The 25,874-nt window shown below is 51.8% G+C and overlaps 1 protein-coding gene across 2 annotated transcripts in view; it reads right to left on the reverse strand.

The window, feature by feature from the left end:
* The window catches only part of PSME4 (proteasome activator subunit 4), a 1,714,764-nt gene that overhangs the window by 415,184 nt on the left and 1,273,706 nt on the right, over window positions 1-25,874 (reverse strand). For both annotated transcript variants that reach the window (XM_085612595.1, XM_085612594.1), the window contains one exon: window positions 24,373-24,504. In XM_085612595.1, coding sequence (XP_085468721.1) covers window positions 24,373-24,504 — 132 coding nt within the window. The remainder of the gene's footprint in view (window positions 1-24,372; window positions 24,505-25,874) is intronic.

The following is a 25,874-nucleotide window of genomic DNA, read 5'->3' on the forward strand; positions in this document are numbered from 1 at the left end:
ATGGGGGTCCGCCACCGACATATTACGGTGGCACGACCCACAAGACTTAAAGCCGGGCATCCCTATGTGCACCAGGAGACAAGAGAAGCAGACAAAAAGTCTAAAAAAAGTGGTAAAAAAATGACAGAGGAACGTGCTCAATCCGGATCTGTGCTTTCGGTGCGCATGGGTGGCGCCTAAGTAGTCTCCGTGACGTGCAGATGAGCTGCGACCACCGCCATCACTTCCGTGAACACCCGAGGGGCACTGTTAAGGCTGAAGGGGAGCACGGCAAACTGAAAATGTTCTTGGCCTACCGTGAAACGCAGGTAACGCCGGTGGGCCGGCAGGACGGGGATATGAAAATATGCGTCCTGCAAGTCCAACGCTACCATCCAGTCTCCAGGGTCAGAGCAGCCCAGACCTGAGCCAGAGTCAATAACTTGAACTTCTTCACAGGACCACAGCCCTAAGCTGGCAGAAGAAAACAGTTTCTTACCAAACTGTTCCAGCCTCTTGGATTCCTTATCCCACGGGGCGGTTGGGAAAGCGTATGGGAAGTAAAGGCCTGGATGACCAGGCTCTCTGGAGTTGGGTGGGTTGTCAAAAAAGCAGGGTCACCCGGGGCCGGGCGATGATGCCTGGCTACGTTTTTATCCACGGGAACCCCCGTTGCTGGTCTAGACCAGGTGCCCATCAACACGTCAGTTAACGCCTCATTGAATGGCAGCAGGGGCTCCATAGAGCTTGCCGCCGGCTGAAGTACTTCCGTGTCCCAATTATTGGGAAACCAGGCAAGGGCGGTGGTGAAACGAACGGAACCCACTGCGGCGCCGCCGCCGGAGGACCTTGCGGCACCGGGACCTCGGCTGGCACTGCGGAGGCCCGAAGGCGGGCCGGTGGGAGCACCGTGGGGCCTGAAGGCGGTCCATGGCAGCAAGGAAAGCTTGCACCTGGGCAGGAGTCGCAGACGGACCCAGATAAGGTGGGTAGGCCGCGGGACTCAGGCTCCAAAGGAGCCGTGGGGGAGGTACCCCCGGCACCCTCATCCGGAGACCGACGGGGGGACGTCAGAGAGCGACAATGCTTCTTCGACTTCTTCTAATGACATCTCTTACCCGATTCCGAGTGTGAAGACTTCGACCCCTTTGGTATGTCGATCGACCCCTGGAACTCGACCGGCGCGGAGACGACTGCCGGGCCTTCAGCAACTTACGGGACCGCTCCCGTAAGGCCTTCGGAGCCATGGCCAGACAGTCGGAACATGACCGGTAGTCATGGTCGTGCTCCAGACAGTAGAGTCAGATGCCATGGGGGTCGGCCACCGACATCGTATGGCAACAGGCCCTGCAGGATTTAAACCCAGGCATCCCTACGTGGCACCAGGAGTCAAAGACTCAAAATTGAAAGAAAAAAATCTCAAAAATTAGTTAAAAAGTGACTAGGGTACGTGCTCTAACCGCATCTGCGCTTGCTGGCGCGGGAAAAGAAAGAACGGACGTCAGCGCGCATTGGTGGTGCGTAAGTAGTTTCCGTGACGTCATCTCGGCACATACGACGCCAGCGACGGACACGGAGCTGCACGACGCCACCTTCCGACGCGCAACGGTAATGCTGACGAAAACTTTCCGGATCCAGTCTGACGCTGGGGGATATTCTAAGGTATGGAATCTATCTAAGGTAAGGAATCTATCGCTAACGTGTCTCTTTCAGATTCTGAAATATCGGTATCATAGTCTGAATATCCTGGACTCGCCGTTCAGGAGGATAGGTCTGAAACTGTACTGTGTCCAGAACAGCTCAGATGAAAGGGAGAGTCTGAGAGGGAGTGAGATGTGGCTTCGGCACATTGATAGTGAACCCTAGCGAATGCAGGAGATCCGCAGTAGCCCGTCTTCAACAGCCAGTCATTAAGATAAGGTTAAACTGGCACCTCTGATCTATGCAGATCAGCTGCAACAACCACCATCACCTCAGTGAACATCCATGGGATGGTGGTGAGGCCAAAGGGGAGCACAGCGAACTGAAAGGGCCCGTGGCCCATGGTGAACTGCAGGTAACGCCTGTGGCAGGCAGGATGGGAATGTGGAAATATGCCTCCTGCAATTCCAACACTACCATCCTGTCTCCTGGATCTACACAAAAGTGAGCATCTTGAATTTCTCCTTCTGGAGGAAGAAATTGAGAGAGCGCAGGTCGAGGATAGTATGAAGGCCTTCTTGGGCACCAGAAAGTAGCGGGAATAGCAACAAAGACCCACTTCTGGCGTCAGCACTCTCTCTATGGCTCCTTTGGCAAGACGAGCCATCACTTCCTGGTGGAGAAGAGATAGGTGGTCCTCCGTCAGCCTGCCGTAAGTAGGTGGCATGGAGAGAGGTGTGATCTCTAAGGTGAGGGAGTAGCCCCTTCCCACAATCCGCAAAACCCCTATGTCCTATGTTATAAACTACCAGTGGTGCAGGTGCTGGTGAATCCTGCCACCCACGATGGTACACAGGCAGAGTAGGAGGGTCTGGAGGCTGCGGCTGCTGAGGGGGGGCTGGTGGACTGAGCCAACCTTTGTCCGCATGAACCATGGGGCTGCTAGGTACCAAGTCCAAGGCCACACAGAGGCTGGAAAGCTTGCGCCTGCGGTGTCTGGGCGGGTAAGGACGTGGCTGCATGCCCCTTCCATGGCCGCAAAAGGCGATTTGAGGGTGACACGGGACCATAGAAAGGCCCAAGAACCCTGTGGTAATTAAAGTGCTCCAGCACCGAATATGCCTGGTCTCCGAAGAGATGAGAACCATCAATGGGCATGTCTAAGAGTGAGGACGGGACATCCACATAAAAGTCAGTAGTCCTCCGCAAGGCGTAGTGCCACAGGGTCATCGTCGACAAATCCGCTCTGCCTAGTGAGTCAGTGATGTCTAGTCCACAGCAAATGGTGAACTTAGCTGCATTCCTCCCATCGGCAGCAGCCTTGGAGAGCAAGGCCGGGGCCTCCTCCGGAACTGTTTCCAGCACCTGCGCAACTGTATCCCACAGCACATGGCGATACCGTCCCAAAAGGCACAGTGTTCACAGATTGCAGTGCCAGGCTGGCGGAACATCTTCTTCCCCAATTTGTCCAGCCTCTTGGATTCCCTGTCTGGGGGTGCGGTAGGGAATGTGCCAGAATTCACATGGCACATTGATGCTTGGACCACCAAGCTCTTGGAGGTAGGGTGTTGGGTGAGGAAGTGTGGGTCACCTGGGGCGGGGCGGTGGGCAATCGTCCTATTCACAGGAGGCCCTGTGTTGGGTTTGGACCAGGTATCAAGTAGGACGTCTGTGGGGCTTCACTGAATGGGATTAGCGGTTCTGAGGGGGACACTCATTTGCAGCACCTCTGTCAAGACATTCACCCTGACAGCCACTGAGGTTAGGCTCAGGTCAAGGACCTCAGCCGTCCACCGCACTATCATGGTGAATGAAACTTGCTCGTCCATAGCCACGGTAGGGGAAGAAAGCATACCAGTATCTGGAGCATTGTCAAGTCCACTGGCTTTACTTAGATCCTCACACCAATCCATATTTCCTATCTCATAGGGCTGGTATTCCTCAGGGTCCAGTGACCCCTCCAATTTCTCCCTGAGTCCCAGCCTGTTAGAACAGGGCTCAGGCTCTAGTCGGCACCGGAGTAGGCGAACGACACCCCTCCGGCTCCATGTCAGAAGATGAGGATGAGATTGGCATCGCCGGGAGCGTCTGTCTCACGCTTGGCGCCGGGGAAAGTTGGTATGGTATGAGCGGCACATTTCCGGATCCATCAGTGGATCCCTGGGGCCTGACTGGTGCCGGGGCAAGAGCCACCAGCGTGAATCCAGAAGTGGCCCCTCTCGAAACCCACAGGCGCACCGGCAGGAACAGGCTACCAAAATATGAGGTGCATGGCCTCATAAAATTCTCTGATTTCGGAGGTGTCGCTCTGGCTCCCAGAAACTTGAAAGCCGTGGAGTCGGCCCAGGCGCTACAGCTGCGGAGCCAGGCCTCGAGTGGCAGCACTCCCTTGTCTTGTCGGTCAACAGACAAAGTGAAGTCACCTACTGTATCGCAGGGGAATTGCTCACAAAAAATGTTCCTGATCCAGTCTGATGCCTGGGGATAATTCTAAGGTAAGGAATCTGAAGCTAGACGTCTTTATCAGATATGTAGGCACTATAAGAACAAGTTACTTACCTTCGGTAATGCTTTTTCTGGTGGATACAGATTTTGCCAGTGGATTCCTCACCTTTTGAATTAACCCTTGCGCAGCATTCTACGTAAACTTTTTTCATAGCTCTCCCACATCGACGAGGACGTCACAATAGAACGGCTCCACTCGTGACTCCGCATGATGTCATCAGAGCCTTTCTGTGCCTTCGAGAACGGGTAAACCGACAACCTTTCCTTGTTCTTCTGATGGATACATCTGCCTGTGGATTCCTCACCTTTTGATTTGAATCCCCATGCTGTCCCGTTTCCAAAAGAGGGTGGCCGCCTACCTATACCAAAAAATCCTGCAGCACAGAAGGTGCAAAGTGGCCATCCCTCCTCACCTCAGAGTCTAAGCAGTAATGCTTCGCAAAAGTGTGGAGGGAAGCCCAAGGTGCCGCCTTGCAGATGTCTACAACAGGGAAACGTCTAGCCAAAGCCGAAGAAGTAAACTTAGCTCTGGTGGAATGAGCTTGAAGACCTTCGTGGCCAAGGAGTAGCAGATATTGATGCAGAGGACGATCCACCTGCAAAGCATTCACTTGTGGATAGCCTTGCCCTTCATTTTTCCCACGTAACGAATGAAGAGTTGGTCATCCAGCCTGAAGCCTTTAGACCTGTCCTGGTATAAGTTGACCGCCCTCTTAGGGTCCAGGCGATGAAGTCTCTCTGCCTCCTTTGAAGGGTGAGGATAGAAAGTGGGTAAAGTGATAGATTGGCTTAGGTGGAAGGGAGTGACCCCCTTAGGCAGGAAAGCAGCTCTGGTCCTAAGAACCATCTTATCCGCATGAATAGAGGTAGAAGGAGGCAGCTCACTAACCCTCCTGGCGGAAGCAATTGCAACCAGATATATTGTCTTAAACGCTAGTAATCTCAAGGGACAACTATGCAGAGGTTCAAAGGGGGACTCCATCAGGAAAGTAAGAACTACATTTAAATCCTACCGAGGCATGATAAATGGAGTGGGAGGAAACCGGTTACTGAGACCCTTGATTAACCTCATGACTATGGGAGACATAAACAAACAGTGTTGGTCTGGTAAGCAAAAAAAGGCTGACAAGTAGCCTTTAACAGTTGATACTGCACAACCCTGTTAAGCCAAGGAAGGAGCGAAACTCTGAATATCAGATATATGGGCCTGCAAAGAATCAATTGATCTCTCTCAAGACCATTTAACGACCCGGGCCCACCTACCAGAATAAACTGATTTGGTGGAGTGTCTCCTGGCTGATAATATAACATCCACCAAATAAGGTGGGAGAGAGAAAGAACTCAGGTTGCCCCGTTCAATCTCCAGGCATGAAGGTGCATACTCTGGAGGTGGGGATGTAGAACCTGCCCTTGTGACTGCGAGAATAGGTCTACCCTGACAGTGAGACGGAGCGGAGGGTGCGATGAGAGGTGAAGTAACTCTGTGTACCACACCCTTGCTGGCCAATCTGGCACGATCAATATGACTTGGACCCGGTCTTGGCGAACCTTCCTCAGAACTCGAGAGATCAAGGGTATGGAAGGGAACGTGTGAAGAAGCTGAGAGCCCCAATCTAACTGTAATGAGTCTCCCAACGCTCTCCATGGAGACTGCAGAACAACGGGCAATGAGTGTTCTCATGAGTGGCAAACAGGTCCAACCGAGGAAACACCCACATCCTGAAAATGTGAAGTACCACCTCCGGATCAAGACGCCACTCGTGATTGGCTGAGTATTGTTGACCGAGACTGTCTGCATGCACATTCAGCGCCCCGGCCAGATGATTTGCAATTGCACAAATCTGATGGTCCTGAGCCCAAGACCAGATTCGCAGAGCCTCTCTGCAGAGACAATACAAACCTACTCCTCCCAGTATGTTGATGTACCACATCGCGGTAGTGTTGTCCGTCAGGACCTGAACTGACTGACCGCAAAGAGAGGGAAGAAAGGCCTTGAGAGCCAAACATATCGCTGTAATTTAGGAAGATTGATGTGAAACAATCTTTCCTCAGGAGACCAAAGGCCCTTGACCTCCAGATACCCCAGATGAGCTCCCCACTCCAGAGTGGAGGAATAGTTATAACGGTGGACACCGGAGACGGAGGTTGAAATGGATTCCCTTGAGACAGGTTGCCTGAAAAACCCCACCATGACAGCTCAGCTACAGTGTTTCTGGAGATTCTGACCAACTCTTCGAGATCTCCGTTGTGTTGAAACCACTGTCTGCAGAGGCACAACTGAAGGGCCCTCATATGCCAGAATGCATGGTTGACCAACAGTAAGCAGGAAGCAAACAGACCGAGCAGGCGAAGAACCTTCAGAACTGGAACAGCTGCTCCATCATGAAAGATTGGAATCATAGCCTGAATGTTTAGAATCCTTTGAGGAGGCGAGAAAGCACGACTCACAGTAGTGACCTGTACTGCCCCTATGAACAGATTGCGCTGAGAGGGTACCAAGTGATATTTGGGTACATTTATCGAAAAATCAAGTCAAACAACAGCTGTGTTGTCACTTACAGATGACACAGCACCATCTCTGGTGACTTTGCTATGAGCAGTCAGTGGTCCAGATAGGGAAAAACAAGAATCTCCGACCTTTTGAGATGTGCCGCTACCAGTGCTATCACCTTTGTGAAGACCCATGGTGCAGATGTAAGATCAAACGGAAGGGCCGTAAACTGGTAATGTTGAGATCCCACTGTAAAACGGAAGTACAAGTTAGTTACCTTTGGTAACAATGTATCTGGTAGAGAAGATTCTAGCCGCAGATTCCTTAACGTAGAATTATCCCCAGGCGTGAGACTGGACCCGGAAAACTTTCTTTGCCCCAGCATCCCTGCGCGCCTGGGGGGAGGTACCACGCGACTCCGCCCTGACGTCGTCCTCGGGCGTGACGTCAGCGAGGTCACATAAGCCCCACCCCGGCGCGCTGACATCAGTTTTCTTCCACAACGCGGAGCCATCACAAACAAAACTGTGGAGAGTATGGGACCAGTGTGCGAAAAGCAGTGAAACAGAAAAGAGAAAAACGAAAGATGAGGAACAGCACCAGTGGGAAAAATGCCAAGCACTAAGGTACAAAAAGCCATAGCAGTGAAAGAGCAGAGCACCGCTCCGAGGCACACCCTTGCAAGCTAAGCTAATCATAAGGTGTTGCTTCGAAGGCTCCAGGAGTTTGGGGTACAGGGAATGGCATTGGCCCTACTAGCTTCTTTCCTGGAGGGTAGAGACCACAGCTTGTCATGGGATGGTCTACAGTCGGACCCTTTTCACCTACCATGTGGAGTGCCACAGGGCTCCTCTTTATCTCCTACGCTTTTTAACATCTACGTAGCCCCTTTGGCCAAGCTCATTAGGGCTCAGGGCTTTACTATAATCTCCTACGCTGATGACTCCCAGCTTATAGTCTCTGCTGGTGAAGAAGCGAACGACACGGCTATTAAGTTCCATAGCTGTATGTCAGATATTATGAGATGGATGCGAGAAAATGTCCTCAAAATTAATACGGAGAAAACGGAGATAATAGAATTTGGCCCTGGAAGTCCCGTGTGAAGTAGCTCCTGGTGGCCGGCCAAGGCTGGTGAATGCCCCTGTCCTGTGCTCAAGATCAGAAACCTGGGGGTGGTGTTTGACAACCAGCTCAATTTCTCTGCGCATGTCAGTAATCTTGCCTCTTCCTGCTCTTATTTAATCAGGACATTGCGGAAGATTTTCCCTTTTATCAATCCTGATCTTCGCAGGAATGTGGTGGTGGCCTTAGTGCTGTCCAGAATGGACTACTGTAACGCATTATTGTTAGGATTAAACAAGACCTTGTTGCAGAGACTGCAGGTTCTGCTCCTGTTAGACGTCCCTAGGGATCAGTCTGTCGCTGAGGGAATTAAGGCATTGCACTGGCTCCCAGTCCAGCAGCGGATAGATTTCAAGGCGTTATGCCTAGTCCACAAGGCTGTGTTTGTGGGGGGAGCTAAGGAAGTTGAGAAGCTCTTTACTCCCTACCTCCCGGGTCGGACACTCAGGTCATCCACTCAAAGCCTGCTTAAACTAAACCGTGTCAAAAAAGCTAGATGGGGCGGCAGAGCTTTTTCGTTTCATGCGGCCAGCCGGTGGAATAAGCTCCCTGGCTTTGTTAAATTAACTGACAGTCATCAAGTTTTTAGAAACTTGATAAAAACACGGCTTTTTGATGTGACCCGGGGTTAGACGGGGCGGTTTCTTTCTACGGACTAGCGCCAAGACGCCTCGGCATTTGTTCGCGCTTTACAAGTGGTTATCCTATCCTATCCTAAGGCGACACCCTCCCTGGAGGCAGAAAGCATGTGAAAAACGCCATAGTGGAGGGAGGGAGGGAGAGAGAGGGAGGGAGAGAGGGAGAGGGAGAGAGAGAGGGAGAGAGAGAGAGAGAGAGAGGGAAAGAGCAGAGCACCGCTCCGAGGAACACCCTTGCAAGCTAAGGCGACACCCTGTGAAAAACGCCATAGCGGATAGCGGAGGGAGCGAGAGAGAGAGAGGGAGAGGGAGAGGGAGAGGGAGAGGGAGAGAGAGAGAGGGAGAGAGAGAGAGAGAGAGAGAGAGAGAGAGAGAGAGAGAGAGAGAGAGAGAGAGAGAGAGAGAGAGAGAGAGAGAGAGAGAGAGAGACAGAGACAGAGACAGAGACAGAGACAGAGACAGAGACAGAGACAGAGACAGAGACAGAGGGAGAGACAGAGACAGAGGGAGAGAGAGAGAGAGACTGCAATCACAATCCACAACAGCGAAGGGCAACAAGCCCGGAACAGAGGAGTAACAGCAATTCACCCCCAGACGACACCATCTAGGAGGGCCGTATCCCCTGAAAGGAGCAAAAAGGCCGAGGCACAGGCAAAAAAACCCCAAAAAAACAACGTAGACGAATGCAAGGGAATCAGAAACCCCAAGCAAGTAAAAGGGAGAAGAGTAAAAGTAGGCGCCTACACTAGAGAAAAAACCAGGGTTGAGGGATGCAGAAGCACACATGAACCAACCAACCATGTATCATAAGGGTAGGGGTGGAACAATCAAGCAGAACAAAGTATCCTGTCCGGGAAGAAGCGAAGCGGACACCCACAGAAGACAAGCCACCAGGAGGGAAGCGTGTGCAGAAAACCAAACTGAAGGTCCTCGCAGAACGGGGAGGAAGGGCGGGCCGTGAAGGAATCTGCGGCTAGAATCGTCTCTACCAGATACATCGTTACCGAAGGTAAGTAACTTGTACATCTGATAGAGACTACTAGCCGCAGATTCCTTAACGTAGAATAGATACACTAGCCATACCCAGAGGGGAGGAGGGCCTGCGAGAAAACCTCCCCAGTAGAAAGACACACAGGGCCCCAGCAGGGGACGTGCCACGGGGACAAGAAGGGTGGTCCAGCCTCCACCAAGCATAAGTAAGCAAGAGCAAGGCGAAAGAAAGACTAGGAGACCCCAAGCCCATTCAAGGTACAACAGCCACAAACCCTCGTAGGGACAGACAGCCGCAGAGGAGCACCCTGGAGGAAAAGAACGACCTAAACTCCAGGGAGAAGAGGTAGAACCGGAGGCAGAGCCTGCCGTAGGAAAACACACAGCGAAAGAGGACAGCTGAACAGGCATCAGCCGCAAGGAAGCAGGCAAGGCAGGAACGGCTCCACAACCAAGAAACGCAGGCATAAGAAGAAAGGCACAGGTGCGCAAAGCCCCAGCAGAACAAGAGGCAGGGGCACAATGGAACACAATAAGGGCCACGGCGGTGGACCAGAACGAGCAGGCGTGCGCAGCTGACAGTACCATGGAGCAGTGCACCCAGAACAAGCCAGGCGCAGGCAGAGGCCAGGGAAATTCAGAACAATCCCCCAAGGAGGATCAATCAATAGACACACACCAACCCACGAAGAGAAGTGGGACCAGCCAGAAGAGAAAAGGGAGAGACACGGAGGCCGGACCCAAGCCGTTAACCAGAACACATGAAAGCCAGGAGAAACCTAGCCCCCCTGGAACACCAGACAGAGGACCAGGCCGAAACGCTGGACAGGAAGGCGGAAACACCACAACACGACACCGTAGACAGCATGCCAGAGCGATGTAGCGAACACCGAGAATGACAGAACCTGGAGCAGCGCAAGCTGCGCCCGGACAAGACACAAGAGACCGCACCAGCGGTATACAGTGATGCCAGGAAAGGCAGGGAACCCGAAAAAGGGCGACCATAACTTCCCAGAGCAGGACAGAGCTATGCAATAGCTACAAGTACCCCACATAGGGTATGATATGTCCCAAGAAAACATGGGAACACCTCTTTGGCAAAAATCCCGCAGCAGAGGACAAGAACAAAGGAAGGGTATGATACGTCCCAAGAAAACATGGGAACACCTCTTAGGGAAAAATCCTGCAGCAGAGGACAAGAACATAAAGGACCTGCAGATAGAACCACAGACGGCTTGCCAATCAGCCAAACAAAAAACATACAGAAGGCCCAACCTGAGGACACATGCGGGTGTACCAACAACCAATGAACCACAAAAGCCAAAGGGGCTGTACCAGCAGCCAACAGCACAAAGGGGTCAACCTAAGGACCCCGAAGGCACACCAAATCACACAGAATACACAGACGGTCCAACCGAACCACTAGACCCCCGAAAAAAGGGTGGGATAGCGCCGCCCATAAAGCAGCAGAGGACCGACAAGCCAAGTTTACGGTGGGGGAGGAGGACGGAGCCCCGCAAGGAGCCGCTGAATGGCGGCATCTGCATGGGTGTTAAACAGAAGCACCCCATCAAAAGGCAGGACAACCAGACGCTCCCTAACATTCTCAGGGAAAATGCTATCCCTCAACCAATCATGGCGACGGAGAGCTACTGAACTTGCCATGGTGCGGCTGAGAGCATCAGAAACATCCAGAGCCGAACGAAGAATAAACGCGGCCAACTCCCGGCCATCCATCACATGGTGCCGCAGATAAGCGTAGACACCTTCTTGAGAGGCACAAGCCAGAAGGGACTTCACGGAATCCCACAAGCTGGAAGTAGTCCTGGCCAACACACAAAGCGTGTTGAGCGCTCGCAAAGCAGCACTAGAGGAAGAGAAGATATTACGCCCCCATGAATCCAACCACCGGGCCTCCTGTGATGGAGGAAACAACACCAAAGGTAAGGAAGGAAAAGCAGTCTGCAGAAGTGGGCCCTGGCTAGAAGAGTGTAAAGAAAGGCAGACTGGATCGTGCGGAGGACGACTGTGACGGTGGAGGAGCGACTGTGGCACCGGATCCCCCGTGGCAGGACGACTCCAGGCCCCCAGAAGCTAATTATGGAGCGAAGCTTCGAATGGAAGAAGCAGCAAATGGTCCTTAGGGAATGGGGTGACTGGGTCGCCCATGTGAAAAATGCCAGCGGCCGTGGAAATGGCCTGGGCAAAGGCTGCACTTGCCTCTGTAGGGTGTCGTGGGGGGGGGAAGCAATTCCTCCGTGGGTGACGGCTGTAGACTAAGCCGGCCATCCCAGAGTCCAGCTGGAGGAAGAAATGGCCAGCCCCGAAATGGTGGAAGATTCACGGACGAGTGCGGGACCTGAGTTGCCTCTGGGGAAGGCTGTGGCCGCGGGGACGGCGAAGAGCCCTCCCTGGAAGATGCCGGGGAAAAGGCCACGACGCGGCGTCCCGTCTTCGGGGAAGAAGAGACAAAATGTTGACGAACCTCCGGAGTGGAGGGGGCCTCTGGAGACGAGGGGGATGCCAAGACGACCTCCTTCACCACTTGTGCCCTAGGAGAATGGGGCGGGCCGGCTCCGGGTCGGCGAAAGAATGGCGCCTGAAAAGGCGCCGACTCGACATCCGTTGAAGCAGCCGCCTGCGTGGACAGGCGAGAGGGACCCGGGGACGCACCCCGGCCCCTACCCAGCACCCGCGGCGCCGCCAGGGCCGACATCCGTCAGCACCTGAGCAGCGTCAGCTTGGCTTCTGGCAAGGCCACCGGCTGCCCAGAAGACCAAGGAGGACTCGGGGGCGAGCCGCGAGTCCCGGCAACCTCCCACGACACCACAGGGACCCCCTCAGGGGTTTACGGTGAGGCAGGGGCGCCGTGGGCCGAAGAGGAGAACCCCGTAGGGCCACACCCCGACGACACCACACCTCCAAGACCTGAAGCCGAACCCGTCGACGCCGGGGCCAGAGCCGGAGCCGCCGGCGACTCTGCGGAAGGTCCCGCACGGGCAAGGGATCCGTGGATGTCCCAGGAAGAGGAGGAGGGGCCAAGGAAGCCTGCAGAGCCGCAGCATAGGCCTCCATTTGGGCCCTGGTCGCCCCAACGCCGGGAAACGGCAGGTAGGGTGGCGACGAATGAGGCTGCATGTCCCGCGGAGAACCCGCGCCCTCCGCAGAGCGGGGACCAGACCTCGGGGACAAGCTATAAGACTTACCGACGGGTGTGCGACGCCCTAGGGGCCTCGTTGACGGGCGATGTCGGAATTGGAAGCGGTGATTCTTGGACTCTTTTGCGGGGGACGGACGCGGAGACGACACCAATCTGGACAACCGGGCCGAAAGGAGTTTCATCCGGCGCTCCCGCTGGGACTTAGGCTTCAGATGCTGGCAAGCGTCGCAGTCCGTGGAATCATGGTGCTCGCCCAAACACCACATGCAAATAGGATGAGGGTCCGTTGCTGACATCTGACGTGCGCAAGACGAGCACGCCTGAAAGCCCGAAGGCATTCGCACACTGTCCCACAACGCAAAGCGTGAAAAGAAGGCCTGAAAAGAGGTTAGAGACACGATTTTTTCTGTTTCACTGCTTTTCGCACACTGGTCCCATACTCTCCACAGTTTTGTTTGTGATGGCTCCGCGTTGTGGAAGGAAACTGATGTCAGCACGCCGGGGTGGGGCTTATGTGACCTCGCTGACATCACGCCCGTGGACAATGTCAGGGCAGAGTCGCATGGTACTGCCCCCAGGCGCACAGGGATGCTGGGGCAAAGAAAGTTTTCCGGGTCCGGTCTCACGCCTGGGGATAATTCTACGTTAAGGAATCTGCGGCTAGTAGTCTCTATCAGATATACTTCCGATGGGACTTCAGGATGGGAATGTGAAAATATGCATCCTATAAATCGATCGAATTCATCCAGGCTTCCTGCTCAAGCACTAGAAGAACCAGTCATCTTAAATGTCTCCTGTTTGGGTAAAAACTCAAGATCCTGAGGTCTAGGATTGGCCTCAATCGACCGTCCTTTTTGGGGATAAGGAAATACTGGGAGAAGAATCCCTGACCCCTTTCCTGCTCCGAAACCACCTCTATCTCACCTTTCTATAGCAGGAGCAACAGATGATCCTCTGAACATCAACCCTGACGAGGGGGGGGGGGGGAAGAGGGGAGAAACTCCCGGAATGGAAGGACGTAACCATTTTCTTCCAGATCCAAAACCCAGAGATCTGATGTAACAGATCTCCAATTTCGCAGGAAATTGGCCACCTGACCTTCCACGGGTCAAACATGCTCTAAGATGGGTGATCTAGAGCTGCTTCCCTGCGGAACCAGTTGGTGGAACAGGAGAGGAGGAGGAGGAGAATTGTTGGCGAGCTGAGTCTCGCAGGCAACCTCTACCTATGCTTCTGTATGATCTATACAGTGGGTTTGCCTGCTGTTGGGCCTGAAATGGAGTAGCCTTTCCAAAGCTCCAAAATCTTCAGTAACCAAAGCCCTGAGGGCCTAGTGATCTAGCAGTGGCCCTACTGTCTTTAAAGCACTGTGGCGCTGAGTCGCCTTGGTTCCGAAAAATCAAGAGCCATCAAAAGGTAAATCCAAAAGGGTGGCCTGAACATACGGAGAGAAACCAGACCCTCAGAGCCAGACGTGCCTCCTAGTTGCCACTGAGGAACCCATCACTCTAGCAACAGAGTCAGCTGTGTCAAGACCAGATTGAAAAACCTGATGGGCCGCAACCTGAATGTCCGACAGCACCCCTGCAAAATGGCCCTTGATATCCTCTGGGAGTTTAGGGATCACCCCCGTAGCCGAATCCATCAACGTATGGATGTAGCAACACAGTAGGCACGTTGCTTTTGTCAACTTTAAAGCCATACTGGCTGATGAAAATAACTTTTTCACCGATTGCTCCATCTTTTTTGAATCCCTATCTCCATGTGTGGATGGAAAAGAGCCAGAAGATTGTTTCAAAGAGCAGGACGCCTGAACCACCAAGCTCTCAGGAGAAGGGTATGTAGATAAGAAACCGGATCCCCAGGTGCCACTTTGTACCGCTTTGCCACCGATCTGGACACAGCTGCAGAAGACATAGGCTTTTGCCTTACTTAGTGTATGGGCTACCTCAACGCCTCATTAAATGGGAGAAGAGTCTCTGTCACCGATGAGGGAGAGTGAAGAACCTCCGTCAGGATGTTTGATTTAATCTCTGCAGCGGGCAAATGCAAGTCCAGAAGATCAGCCGCCTTCCTGATAATTGAGTGTGAGGAAGAGATCTCCTTTGAAGGAAGACTCTTAGGAGAAGAGAGTTCCCATTCTGGCGACGTATCTAGCCCACTAGCTTCCTGAAGCCCTTCAAACTCATGCATGGGATCCATTATTGCCCCTCCCTCAACCTTTTCCTATTGCTCCTGGAATTCTCCCTCCTACAGAAGTCTCTGTGCCTCCCTTCTTGACCTTATCTAGGGTATCGATGTCGGAAGTGCCATACGCAGGTGACTTTGGAGCCAGCGTCGATGGAGGCCCTTCAGGGATGATCGGACGCACCGCACAAAGTCAAGACAGCTCCGTACCAGAGCCCCATGGCGCCGGAGAATAATCCATCCTTCCCTACTGGGATGGTATCTACGTTGAGAACCTCCGTGTCAGGAGAGGCCAATTCAGGGTCAGCTGCATAAATGACATTAAAGGTGCCTGGGCATAATGAGGTGGTGAGCCCATGTTAAAAGACAGCGGTTCCGTGGGGCCAACAGGTGCACCAGAAGGGTTAGCTGCCCTGGCAAACATGCCATACATCGCATTTAAGAAATGCGATGGATCCGTACCTGAAGCCGGAAAAGGTGGGTACGGACATGGTACTGCCTGCTCAGGAACAGCTCGAGGTTGTAAGGCTGGATCTGGCTGTGGTGCCAGAGACACCGGAACCAGGGGGGGAGTGGTTGGAGAGCTCCTAGGAGTCAGAGAATAAGCCGGAGTCACCTGAGGTGAAGAGGAAGGCGAGACTTCATACTTCCTGTGACGACTTAAAGCTGGGGACCCCAACTTTGGCGATGTGCCCTCAGAAGAGCAACGTCTGGAGCCATAACGTCACTTCTTCTTGTGCTTACTCGACGACTTCGAGGTGTGCAGAGTCGGTGACTTGGACTTTGATCTTGTCCTTCTCCAGCCCCTCTTCTGTTTCTTCGCCCTGGCCATGAACAGTTTAGCTTCCCTCTCCTTGAGGGTATTCAGATTCATATGCCTGCATGAAGAACATCCCTCGACGTTGTGGTCTGAGGACAGGCACCAAAGACAATGAACATGGGGGTCCATGATGGACCTATGACCCCGCATTCCCTACAAGGTTTAAAACCAGACCTTTTCTGAGCAGCCATCGCACTACCACAATTACAGATGACTGTAATAATGTTAAACTACTAAGAAATGGAGAGACCTAGAAAAACCGTTACGCGTCGACGGCACGAAAAAAGGGAACTGACGTCAGCACATCGACGAGGTCTTCTTATAGCTCCGATGATGACACGCGGAGTTGTGAGTGGAGCCGTTCCATTGTGAGGTCCTCGTGGACGTGGGATAACTGTGAAATAAGTTTCCGTGGAATGCTGTGCAAGGGGTGATTCAAAAGCTGAGGAATCCACAGGCAGATGTATCCATCAGAAAGATTAGGTACATCTACCATCAAAAACCATAAGTAAGGCCGCCATGTCATTGTACGAACAGTTAGGAAGGGAGTATATATGTTTTGAGCATCTGACAAGTGGTTCAAGATATGGCACTCTGGATAAAATGATTACTTGGGACTGGTTATTGTGTGATCTCAATCAGCATTTTAATAATAGGGGAGCTTGGACATTTTGGGGAGTATGTAGGGAAGAAAGACATGCCAGGTAAATATCTTAACGAGGATACAGGGTGTCACATCATTGACCATGTATTAAATACACGGTGAAAGCCCAAAGAATGTGACTTTCAGGTTTATAGCGAATATTATGCTGTTTGGTAGTAGCCTCAGTGCTGGGTGGAGAGTGTTCTAGAGGGTTATCAGGACTCCCTCTCTGTGTTTCTTTCACTTGAGCTTAAACTTCAGACTGTGAGTGGGTGGCTAGCCTTCTGACAGGGATGTAATGTAGATATTTGAGTCTTTTTCTATCTTTCCCTCATGTGTGCACAATATTTTGAAATATATTCTCCGACACTCAGAGCTAGTAGAACATATTTAATGTAAGGTTAAGCCATCCTGTCTTTTCAGGTTGAAGCTTATCCCATCAACTTATTTGAGGTCCTTGACAGAAGTTGGAACTTTCTGGGGTAGACTTAACTAAGTAATACTGCAATATCCCCTGCGCCAGCATTCTACAGAACTTTTTTCCCCAGCTCTCTACGCCGACGTGGACGACGTCATAATGCATCGGCTCTGCTCGCGACTCCGTATGACGTCACCGGAGCCATAAGAGAGCCACGTCGGCGTGATGACGTCAGTTCCACCCATTTTTTCCGTGCCTCCGAGGCGCACAGGTGGACCAACGACAGATACAAAGTATACACAGTATACAATATACAATCATATACACAAAGTATCCAAGGAAAAGGAAAGCTAAATAAAACAAGCATTTCCTACCAATATACAAGAAAGTATAACAACATCTCAAGCAAGACAACTTTTAAGGTATACAAAGGTGGACAACGGGGAGGCGGGTGGGCCAGTGAGGAATCCACAGGCAGATACTGTATCCACAAGAAAAAGCGTTACCGAAGATAAGTAACTTGTTCTTCTGATGGATACATCTTCCAGTGGATTCCTCACCTTGTGAATAGATTCCCACAGCAGTCCCCACTCCCGGAGGAGGGTGTCCACCTTCCTATACCAAAAAGTCATGCAAGACAGAGCGCGCGAAGTGGCCCCCCCCTCCTCATCTCAGAGTCCAAGCAATAATGCTTTGCGAAAGTATGGAGGGAGGCCCAAGTCGCGGCTTTACAAATATCTGCCACAGGAACACCCCTGGCCAAAGCAGATGTAGACTATTTTGCTCTAGTTGAATGGGCTCTAATACCCTCAGGAGGAGTCTTACCAGCCAGGGCTTAGCAGATCTTGATGGCTAGGATAATCCATCTCGATAAAGTGCGCTTGTGCACCGCTCTTCCTTTCGAATGACCAACATAGCCCACGAAGAGCTGATCGTCCAGACGAAAGTCTTTCGTTCTGTCCAAATAAAAACTCACAGCCCTCTTCAGATCCAGGCGATGGAGTCTTTCCTCCTCTTTGGAGGGATGAGGAGGTGGATAAAAAACAGGGAGAGTGATAGACTGCCCCAAATGAAACGGAGTAACAACTTTGGGCAGGAAAGCAGCCCTGGTCCTGAGTACCATCCTTTCAGCATGTAATATTAGAAAAGGGGGTTTAGAACTAAGAGCTTGAAGCTCACTCACCCTCCTTGCCGAGGTTATGGCCACAAGAAAGACCACCTTAAAGGACAACAGCCTCAAAGGACAGCTATGAAGAGGCTCAAACGGGGACCCCATCAGAAAAGTCAGGACAAGATTAAGGTCCCACTGTGGCATTAAAAAGGGAGTAGGAGGAAACATGTTTGTAAGACCCTTGATAAACCTCAGCACAACCGGAGATTTAAAAAGTGACGGTTGATCAGGAAGACATAGAAAAGCCGATAAGGCAGATAGATAGCCCTTAACCGTGGCCACAGCACAGCCCTGCTGAGCCAAGGAAAGAGCAAACTGAAGCACATTAGAAAGATGGGCTTTTAAAGGGTCAATTGATCTCTCTCCACACCATTTAACAAATTTTGACCACCTGTAGGAGTAAATGGACTTGGTGGAGTGTCGCCTGGCCGATAAAATAACATCCACCACATCAGGCGGGAGAGAGAATGAACTCAGGTTGCCCCTTCAATCTCCAGGCATGAAGGTGTAAGCTCTGGAGGTGGGGGTGTAGAACCTGCCCCTCCGATTGCGAGAGGAGGTCTGCCCTCAGAGGGAGCGGAGGGCACGAGGAGAGGTGGAGAAGATCGGTGTACCACACCCTTCTTGGCCAATCCGGGGTGATCAATATGGCTTGGGCCCGGTCTTGGCGAATCTTCCTCAGAACCCGAGGAATCAAGGGTATGGGAGGAAACGCGTAAAGGAGTTGTGAGCTCCAACTCAACTGAAACACGTCCCTTAACGCCCCCTGCATCGGAAACTGGAGACTGCAGAATGACGGGCAGTGCGTGTTCTCGCGGGTGGCGAACAGGTCCACCCGAGGTGTCCCCCACGTCCGAAAGACGTGACGAACCACCTCCGGATGGAGCCTCCACACGTTATCGGCGGAGAACTGCCGACTGAGACTGTCCGCATGTACGTTCAGCACCCCGGCCAGATAATTTGCCATCAGACAAATCCGATGGTCCTGAGCCCAGGACCATAGACGTAAGGCCTCTCTGCAAAGACAAAGAGACGCCACTCCTCCCTGCTTGTTGACATACCACATCGCGGTACTGTTGTCTGTCAGGACTTGAATCGACTGACCGCGAAGGGAAGGGAGGAAGGCCTTGAGCGCCAAACGAATCGCCCGCAATTCCAGAAGGTTGATGTGAAGCAACCTTTCCTCTGGAGACCAAAGACCCTTGATCTCCAGATCCCCCAGATGAGCACCCCACCCTAGGGTAGAGTCATCCGTTATCACTGTGGCCACCGATGGAGGAAGATGAAAGGGCTTTCCTTGGGACAGGTTGCCCTCCACTCTCCACCAAGATAGATCCGCTGCAGCTTCTCTGGAGATCCTGATCGACTCCCTGAGATCTCTGTTGTGCTGATACCACTGCTTGCGGAGGCACCACTGGAGTGCCCTCATGTGCCAGCGTGCATGGCTGACCAACAGAATGCAGGAAGCGAACAGACCGAGCAGGCGAAGGACCTTCAGAACTGGAACAACCGCTCCATTGTGGAATAAAGGGACCATCTCCTGAATGTCGAGAATTCTTTGAGGAGGAGGAAATGCTCGACACACAGTAGTGTCCAGTACTGCCCCTATAAACAGGTTGCGTTGAGAGGGCACCAGGTGAGATTTGGGCACATTGATCGAAAAACCTAAGTCGAATAACAGCTGAGATGTTACCTGCAGATGACGCTGCACCATCTCTGGGGACTCTGCCTTCAGAAGCCAGTCGTCCAGGTAGGGGAAAACTGGAATCCCCGACCTCCTGAGATGAGCAGCAACCACTGCCATCACCTTCGTGAAGACCCGAGGTGCGGTAGTAAGACCAAACGGTTGGCCTGATGTATGATGTCACTAGTTCTAGTGTACACCTTATATCAGTCCAAACAACCCTTATGGTGATTGGTTGTAAAGTCAACCTTATAGACCAGCTATCCTAATGGTAGCATGGACAAGAGCAGTCTTAGGCTAAACTCTGAATGGCATGTGAAGCCAGCTGTGATACCATATATAATCCCTTGAATACCAAATGAAAGGACACCACAACAGATATATATAAAATAAAGTGTATTTATTCTAGTCAAACCCTCAGCACTCTTTATGAGATTAGAGGTAAGTACAACACAGTCTTATTTAAGCATACATTAAGTCACACAGGTAAGTAATACAGTTAGGCCCTAGGGGCCACGCAAACCATATACTAAGTAAGTGGTATAAGGACCACTGTCACGGAAATAGGATAGGCCTAGGCCTAGGGAATCGCTGGGGCTACACTACACTAGCAGCAGTTAGGAAGTGGGAGGCCCACGGGATTCAGGTGCAGAGTGGAAACACTCATGCGTAATGCGTAAAAGTCGATAGAAATAGTAGTATTTAGCAATTAACAGTTTAAGGACACTTCTGAAGCAGCTAGAGAGTCGAGACTCGGAAACTAGACCCTAGGATAGTCACTACCCTTGTGAGCACCGAAGTACCCAAGTTACCTATCCACGGACTGCGGGTGCATAGGTGTGAACTTGCGTCGGGGTTCGTCGTGGACTTCTATGGATGCCTGAAGGAAAGTTGCTGACAGGCAGTCAGTGAAGAGTGTCCGGTGAATACCAAGGCTTGGATCAAGAAGAGAGGAGACCTGCAAGCAGAAGGGACAGAGTCAAGGTCACTAGCCAGTGACCACGTGGAACCAGGAAGGAACCAGGCGATGTCGTGAAGATTGCAGGTGAAGGTGAAGCTTGTCGCTGCAGCCACGAGGACCAGGGAACGTCGAGGACGACCAGGACCAGGAGGCGAGCTGTCCCACGAAGGCTCTTGCTGTCGGCGGCGTCGAAGTTGGACTAGGACTCACCAAGCCTTGGCAAGCGGAACCCACGAAGAACGGAGGACTTGCTTCTGATGCAGACCAGGAAGGTCTGGGGTGCTTCTCTTTTGCAAGGAAGCGGGAGCCAGTCTGGAGGAGCCAAACCAGCAGTGAAGATTTCTGGATGCGTCGTCACAAAGGCCACTAGCCAACGGGCAAGCAACCGGACAGGCGCGGCAAGCAGGAAACTGCAGAAGGGCCCCACGCAGGACTCGTGGAGTGTGGGGGGCTGATCTTCGGTGCAGATGGTGCTTGGGGTTGAGGCTTCTCAATCCCCGGTGCACAACTTCGAGGGTGCCTCAGAAGCTGCGCTGGAAGATACTCGCCACTTTTCCCAGGTAGCCGGTCCCACGTCTCTCGTCGCCTCCACGGATCTCAGCTCGGCTGTGGATGTGGATCAGGGTCGGGGTCGGGGTCGGAGAAGTCGGGAAGTCAAGGCTCTGGTCGGGCTCTGCAGTCGGTCCCTCGTAGAACTTCAGCAAAGCAAAGGGTAGTCTCTTGATGGTGCCTGTTTGCACAGGGTAGCCACCCCTTGGCCACAAGGGAGATTCTTCAGTCTTCTTCTTTCGTCGAATGTCGAAGGTCCAGAGTTTCTGTTCAAGTTGCAGGTTCAGGATAATCTAATCTCCTGGGGCCCAGCTACCACTCTTATCCAAATCTGGGGGGCTGGGTTACCTGCTAGGTCACGCCTTATGGGTGGGACCTGGGAGGGGGGTGGTTACACTCCCTTCCCTTTGTCCAGTTTCACGCCAGGACTGGGGCTGGAGAGCCCCAGCACCGGTTTGAAATGGACTATGCACGGGACACCTTGTGTGCCCCAGGCATGTCTCATTCTTTTCATCCCTCCCTGCCCCAATACACTAAGGCCTGTCTGGGGTGGTGCTCGCACCTCCCAAGGCAGGAAACCTATTGTCCAAGCCCCCCTTGCCGGGATCACTCCCAGCAGCAGGAGGTCAGACTCGTGTCTGTGGCAGCAGCATCCATTTTGTGATGCTGGGGCTCTGGTTAACTTTAACCGGGTAAGTAGGTTACAACATGTCTTCTCCCTCTAGAAGGGAGGGATAATATCCTCATCCCCAGAAATGGGATGGGGGTATTATTCCAAAGTGTTAGACACCTCACACAACATGTTTTGATAAAGCCAAACCATAGTTACCATAACCGTTTAAGATTATAAGGTACTTTAAGAGTATATGGTAGGCTATATCATAGAACAGCTATAAGGACATGGTTCCGAAAGCTGCAGACAGGCTCAGCTCATGCTAGAGCACCATCTCACAAGTTACCAAGCACTCTGCCTCCAGGATTGTTAAGGCCTGCCATAGGAGTGGCTGATAGGTACACATGTGTCTATATGTAAGTTAGGTATAGGAATACTACACCTAAGCAAGGGGTGATTACACGACCTTGCCCCAGCTGAGTGATCAGCCAGTTGTGTCATAATGGAAGGCCAGGCCAGGGGTGGCATAATACATGCTGCAGCCCCTGGTAGGCCTAGGGTACACCTATGCCCTGGGTACCTAAGGTACACTGTACAGGGGCCAATAAGGTGATCCTATCCAAATGGGTTATGCACCTAAAGTACATAGTATCAATTTAGAGAGAGAACAGCAGGGCTGTGGGTCTGATTAGCAGGCCCACAGCCACATCTAAGTCGAAAACCAGTAAAGCAAAAGCAAAAAGTGGGGGTGAACATAGAAAGCAGACCCTACTCTCCTACAGTAAGGAGCCAACTCCTGCGGTGGAGAGGATCTAGACGAAGTATGCTCCCACTCAGGGGTAGTATCCAGGCCACTAGCCTCTTGTATCCCCTCAAATTCATCTGAGGACGTGTCCACTTCACCTTCCCCTACCTCCACTCTATACCTTTCTTCATCCAAGACCCTTTGGGCCTCCCTCCTTGAACGAATCTGTGGAGCCGGCGTCGTCGACGTTGTACGCGGCGTCGGTGGAACTAGAGGAGATGGAGTCGGCGGCGCCATAGACGGAGTCGGCGGCGCCGGACGCGGCGCCGAGGGAGTCGGCAACGGCATCGAGGAAGGCTCCGAAGCAGGACGATCCAGCCGAAGTCATGATGGATCCCCAGATGGTGCCGGAAACTGCCATGAAGGCGCCATCGGCAGAAAGGGCATAAACGGGGCCTGAGCGTAATGCTGCGGCACCCCTAAAGTATACGCCATAGGTCCCACGGGACCAGTCGGTGCACCGGATGGGAAGGCAGCCCGATTGAAGATTCCATACATGGCATTTAAAAAATGCGAAGAATCAGTACCTGGAGCCGGGAACTGCGGATAAGGAACCAAACCTGTATCCTTCTTCGGAGTACCTGGCAACGGCGCCACAGTGTCCTCTACCGGAGCCGTAGGATCCTCAGGTCCTGGAGAAGGCTCTCCCCTTTGTTCCCGCTCACCATCCGAAACAGGCGACTCCACTGGAGCCGGAGACGATGCCGGTGAAGGCGCCGGTGACTGCGCCGGGGACTGCTCAGGAGACCGCGCTGGAGCCCACTTCGGCGAAGGAAATCCTTCCGGAGACTTTGAAGGAGAAGGAGACAAATCCTTACTTCGGCGTCGTCGAGGCGAAGTCGACCTCGACTTCCTGTTCTTTGAAGACCGGCGCCGAGAGGAATGCTTCCTTTTTTATGATGTTTTTTCGACTTCGATGATCTCGAAGTCGACGACTCCGGCCTCGACCTCTCCTTCTTTCTTCCTCTCTTCACCTTCCCGACCTTAGCTATAAAAAGCTTCGCCTTCCTCTCCTTTAACGCCTTCGGATTCATCCTCCTGCAGCTTGCACAATCTTCGACGTCGTGGTCGGATGAAAGGCACCACAAACAGTCATCATGGGGGACCGTCATAGACATGTGGCCCCCACATTCCCTACAGGGCTTAAAACCCGACTTCTTAGTCGAAGACATAACAGATTTTCACCAACAGTAACACCTAACAACTACAAAGTAGCAGGAGAGTACTGGAAAAACCGTTGCGCGTCGACGGCGCGGAAAAAAGGGACCTGACGTCATCACGCCGACGTGGCTCTCTTATGACTCCGGTGACGTCATACGGAGTCGCGAGCGGAGCCGATGCATTATGACGTCGTCCACGTCGGCGTAGAGAGCTGGGGAAAAAAGTTCCGTAGAATGCTGGCGCAGGGGATATTCACAAGGTGAGGAATTCACTGGCAGATGTATCCATCAGAAGCATGATACAACCAGTAATCTGGTTCTTTCATGCAAGGAATATATTGAAGCAGTGGAGAAGATTCAGTTGGAACCATATTTATAGATAGGGTGGGAAGGTATTTCGGACGCACATGAGAAATCTCCAAAGGGCTGTGGTGGTACCTATATAGGTGACCGAGACGTCACATCGGTGCATACGATGCCATGCAGAACCGAATGGAGCCACCAGACGACACACAGGGGAACTGCTCATGAAAATGTTTCTGGATCCAGTCTGACGCCTGGGAAACTCAAAGGTAAGGGATCTGCAGCTAGAAGTCTCTATCAGATGCTGCCATACATTATAGAACCTCTGTTCAGAAAAAGAGAGCTTTACTTCATCCAGATTTAGCTATGATTCTGCAATACAGTTCCAAGATTGATTTACTAATTATAAGCCTCATGTAAAGCCTACTACCTTCAAAGCTGCTTAGACATTAAAACATAATCATCAATTGTATCTGAACCTCATTTGAGCTTAAAATATAGTAAACAAAAGTTTAGCACCAGAAATACAAACCTTCCAATCCTTTCCCTGACGTTTTTGTAAACTTGGGTTAGCTTTGGTTCAAGATACTTCAACAATTGGTGCAACAGCTCTGATGCTCTCCATTCCTGTTGTGCCAAGCCACCCTGAAGAACGTAAAGTCGACTGGAACAGAAAGAAGAGAAGCAATATTAATAACCAAAGAGCTGAACAATAGTAGTTATCTTCATAGTTTAAAATGCAACTTGTGCGGACAGTGATTGAGATTGTAGGTTCGCTGTTAGTGTACCAAAATAGTTTGGGAAATCTGCCATTACAGACCAATAAAATGATTTCATTAAAATAATGGATATGGTCAGAGAATTCATATGTTTATTCAGATCTAATACATAAGGAGGAATAAATTGCAATCCATTCTGATCCTATCAACACGGTGTAGGATGCTGGCTCTGTATACACTATAGCACAGGTATAGTGTGCACAGAGTCCACTGGATCCCCAGAGGCTTTACAGAGGCTGAAGTAGATAGTATGAATGCTCTCTTCTGTGGTAGTGTGGGTGAGCAGAGGGCTGTTTTAACCATTTGTTGTACACATACAGGCAAGAAATGATTACATAAACTCAATGACTAAATCCAAGGCCAACTGTTTGTATAAATATAACCCTCTTTATATTTATTTGTTAAAACCAAAGACACTTTGTTGCAGTAAAATACGTTTTCCAATATCACTGTTTTTCAATATCAAAAGTGGACACGGTGCATTTTTCAATCAGTACAATGTTATGCTATGGGAGGAAACACAATCTGCAATATGCAGTAAGTAAACGATTTACAGTATTGAGCTTTTGGATGAAGAAACAGTACCAGGCAAGGTTCAGGTAGTTGACAAAACTACACCACAAGCGACACTAGGGCAGCCGGGTGCAGAGGTCAAACTCGGGGCCTTGTGCCAATGTTACCCAATGGACAAAGGGGGCAATGAAAGTGGCACTACTTGCAGGTAAGTAGCACAGTTTTGAACCCGTCTCAGGAGGCTAAGGCATGAACAGGGGGGGGCACAAGGCAGCACCGAAGGTACACCGTCAGTGGCACAGGGGCAGCCGGGTGCAGAGTGCCAACACTGAGACAGATGCCCAATGCAAACCAATGGGGGTAATCTCGAACTTGGAAAAAGGCTGCAGGCTCAGGCCAGGAGGCTGATCAATGGAAACTTACAACTGCACAGGTAAGCTGAGATGTGCTGGGGCTTTCGGACACAGTTCATAGATCTCCCCAAGGCCTAGGACCTCCGGTTACAGGGGTGTCATTTGGCGTCGGAAGCCTTTTCTGGACTGGTGGAGCTCTTGGACTTGGGCCGTGTGCATAGGGTGCAGAGGTGGTCGACTTTGCGGTTCCACAGGCAGAGCTTTGGTCTTTACTTGGTTTTCTTCTGGACAGGTCCGCTGTCTACAGGAGATCAGGAATATTTTTAGAAGGCAGACAGTCCTCCCAGGGTTCTGGAGGTCGCTGGCTGTGGGATGAGTAGCAGGGTCTT

Source organism: Triturus cristatus, chromosome 6 (genome assembly GCF_964204655.1).
Source record: "Triturus cristatus chromosome 6, aTriCri1.1, whole genome shotgun sequence".
NCBI lineage: Eukaryota > Metazoa > Chordata > Amphibia > Caudata > Salamandridae > Triturus > Triturus cristatus.